Here is a 1,442-nt window from a genome sequence, read left to right as displayed (position 1 = left end):
ATTCACTCACTCTCTCCTTAGCTCAAACACTCAGTCTCTTCCACCCTCATCCACTTCTACCCTTTAGCAGGAAATCTCTCTTGGCCTCATGAACCCAACCAGCCCATGATCTGTTACACTAAAGGAGACTCGGTCTCGTTCAGTGTTGCTGAATCGGATGCCGATTTCTATCATCTCTCTTCCAACCACCTAAAAGACGCCATAGAATCATGCCCACTGGTGCCTCACTTGCCTACATCTGGACCTACTCTACGATGTTAGCAATTCAAGTTACTGTCTTCCCATATACTGGAATCTGTATTGGGTTGACACGTCACCATTCGGCTTGTGATGGAAGAGGATTCACCCACTTCATGAGGACATGGGCTTCGATCTCCAAGTTAGGAGCTGGATTTGGATCTCTCTCACCTGATCAATCCCTACCAATCTTGGACAGGACTATGATCAAGGAACAAGATGACATGTTAAAGATGTTCTTAGACAAGTTAGATGGATTCATGGGTTCCGAATCAGTATCTAGAAATCGAATATTAAGAATGATGGATGTGGAACTCCAACCCAACATGGTTCGAGCTACGTTCCAGTTAAATGAAGCAAGTGGTAAGAGATTCAAGGAATGGGTGTTCGCTCGATGAACAAACACAAACAAGATCAATTAATCCTCCATCCAGATTGGTGGCGATATGCGCTTACACATGGATTTGTTTGCTTAAAGCAGAAGCAAAAGTGGGCGGATCCAACACTAACAACATGACTCTTTTTGTGCTTAGCGTCGACTGCAGGGCTTGGCTGGACCCTCCATTCCCAGAAGCATACTTGGGTAATTGTGTCAGACATTATGTGGTAATTGCTAATAAGACCGATCTGATGAGAGGGGGAATAGGTTTGGCAGCACAATTGATAGGAGATGAAGTTCATGAGATGCACAAAGGAATTTTGAGAGGCATGGCACAGTGTGTTTCAGGCTTGATGGATATGCCACCTATCCAGTTTTGGTAGGTGCAGGGTCACCACAGTTTGGGAATTACAAGACAGATTTTGGGTTTGGAAGGCCAAAGAAGGTGGAGGTGACATCCATTGATAGAACAGGAGCCATGTGTTTGAAAGATAGCTCCAATGTAGATGGTGGAATTGAGTTTGATTTGGTTCTCAATAGAGAGGAGATGGATGCATGGCTTTATTTCTGTGTTGGTTGATGGGCTTGATGCTCTGACATAGCATTTTATACCTTCCCTCTGTTTGTTCAAGAGGAGGTTCAAGTGGATGCGCTTGGAAGACCTTGTTTTGGATTCTCAGATTGATTGATTAGACTTTCTTTTTGTAGTTGCTGATTAATTTTTGCTGCTGATGGTAATCAAAGATGAGAAAATGCATTGCATTCTTTATGACTTGCTTCCATCTCTAAACCGGATGTTGCTTTCTTGACTTTTCACTAAAAGCTT

General features: G+C 43.3%; 1 protein-coding gene across 1 annotated transcript; it reads left to right on the top strand.

Moving 5' to 3' along the window:
* The first annotated feature begins 254 nt into the window (after positions 1 to 254).
* On the top strand, positions 255 to 1,196 carry LOC122060811 (malonyl-coenzyme:anthocyanin 5-O-glucoside-6'''-O-malonyltransferase-like). Its single transcript, XM_042623910.1, has 2 exons — positions 255 to 600; positions 1,006 to 1,196. The coding sequence occupies exons 1-2, from the start codon at positions 255 to 257 to the stop codon at positions 1,194 to 1,196; spliced, it is 537 nt and encodes a 178-aa protein (XP_042479844.1).
* Positions 1,197 to 1,442: the final 246 nt, after the last annotated feature.

Source organism: Macadamia integrifolia, chromosome 14, assembly GCF_013358625.1.
Source record: "Macadamia integrifolia cultivar HAES 741 chromosome 14, SCU_Mint_v3, whole genome shotgun sequence".
Classification (NCBI taxonomy): domain Eukaryota; kingdom Viridiplantae; phylum Streptophyta; class Magnoliopsida; order Proteales; family Proteaceae; genus Macadamia; species Macadamia integrifolia.
The sequence above is the reverse complement of the archived record's forward strand: the minus strand, read 5'-3'. Positions and strand labels throughout refer to the sequence as shown.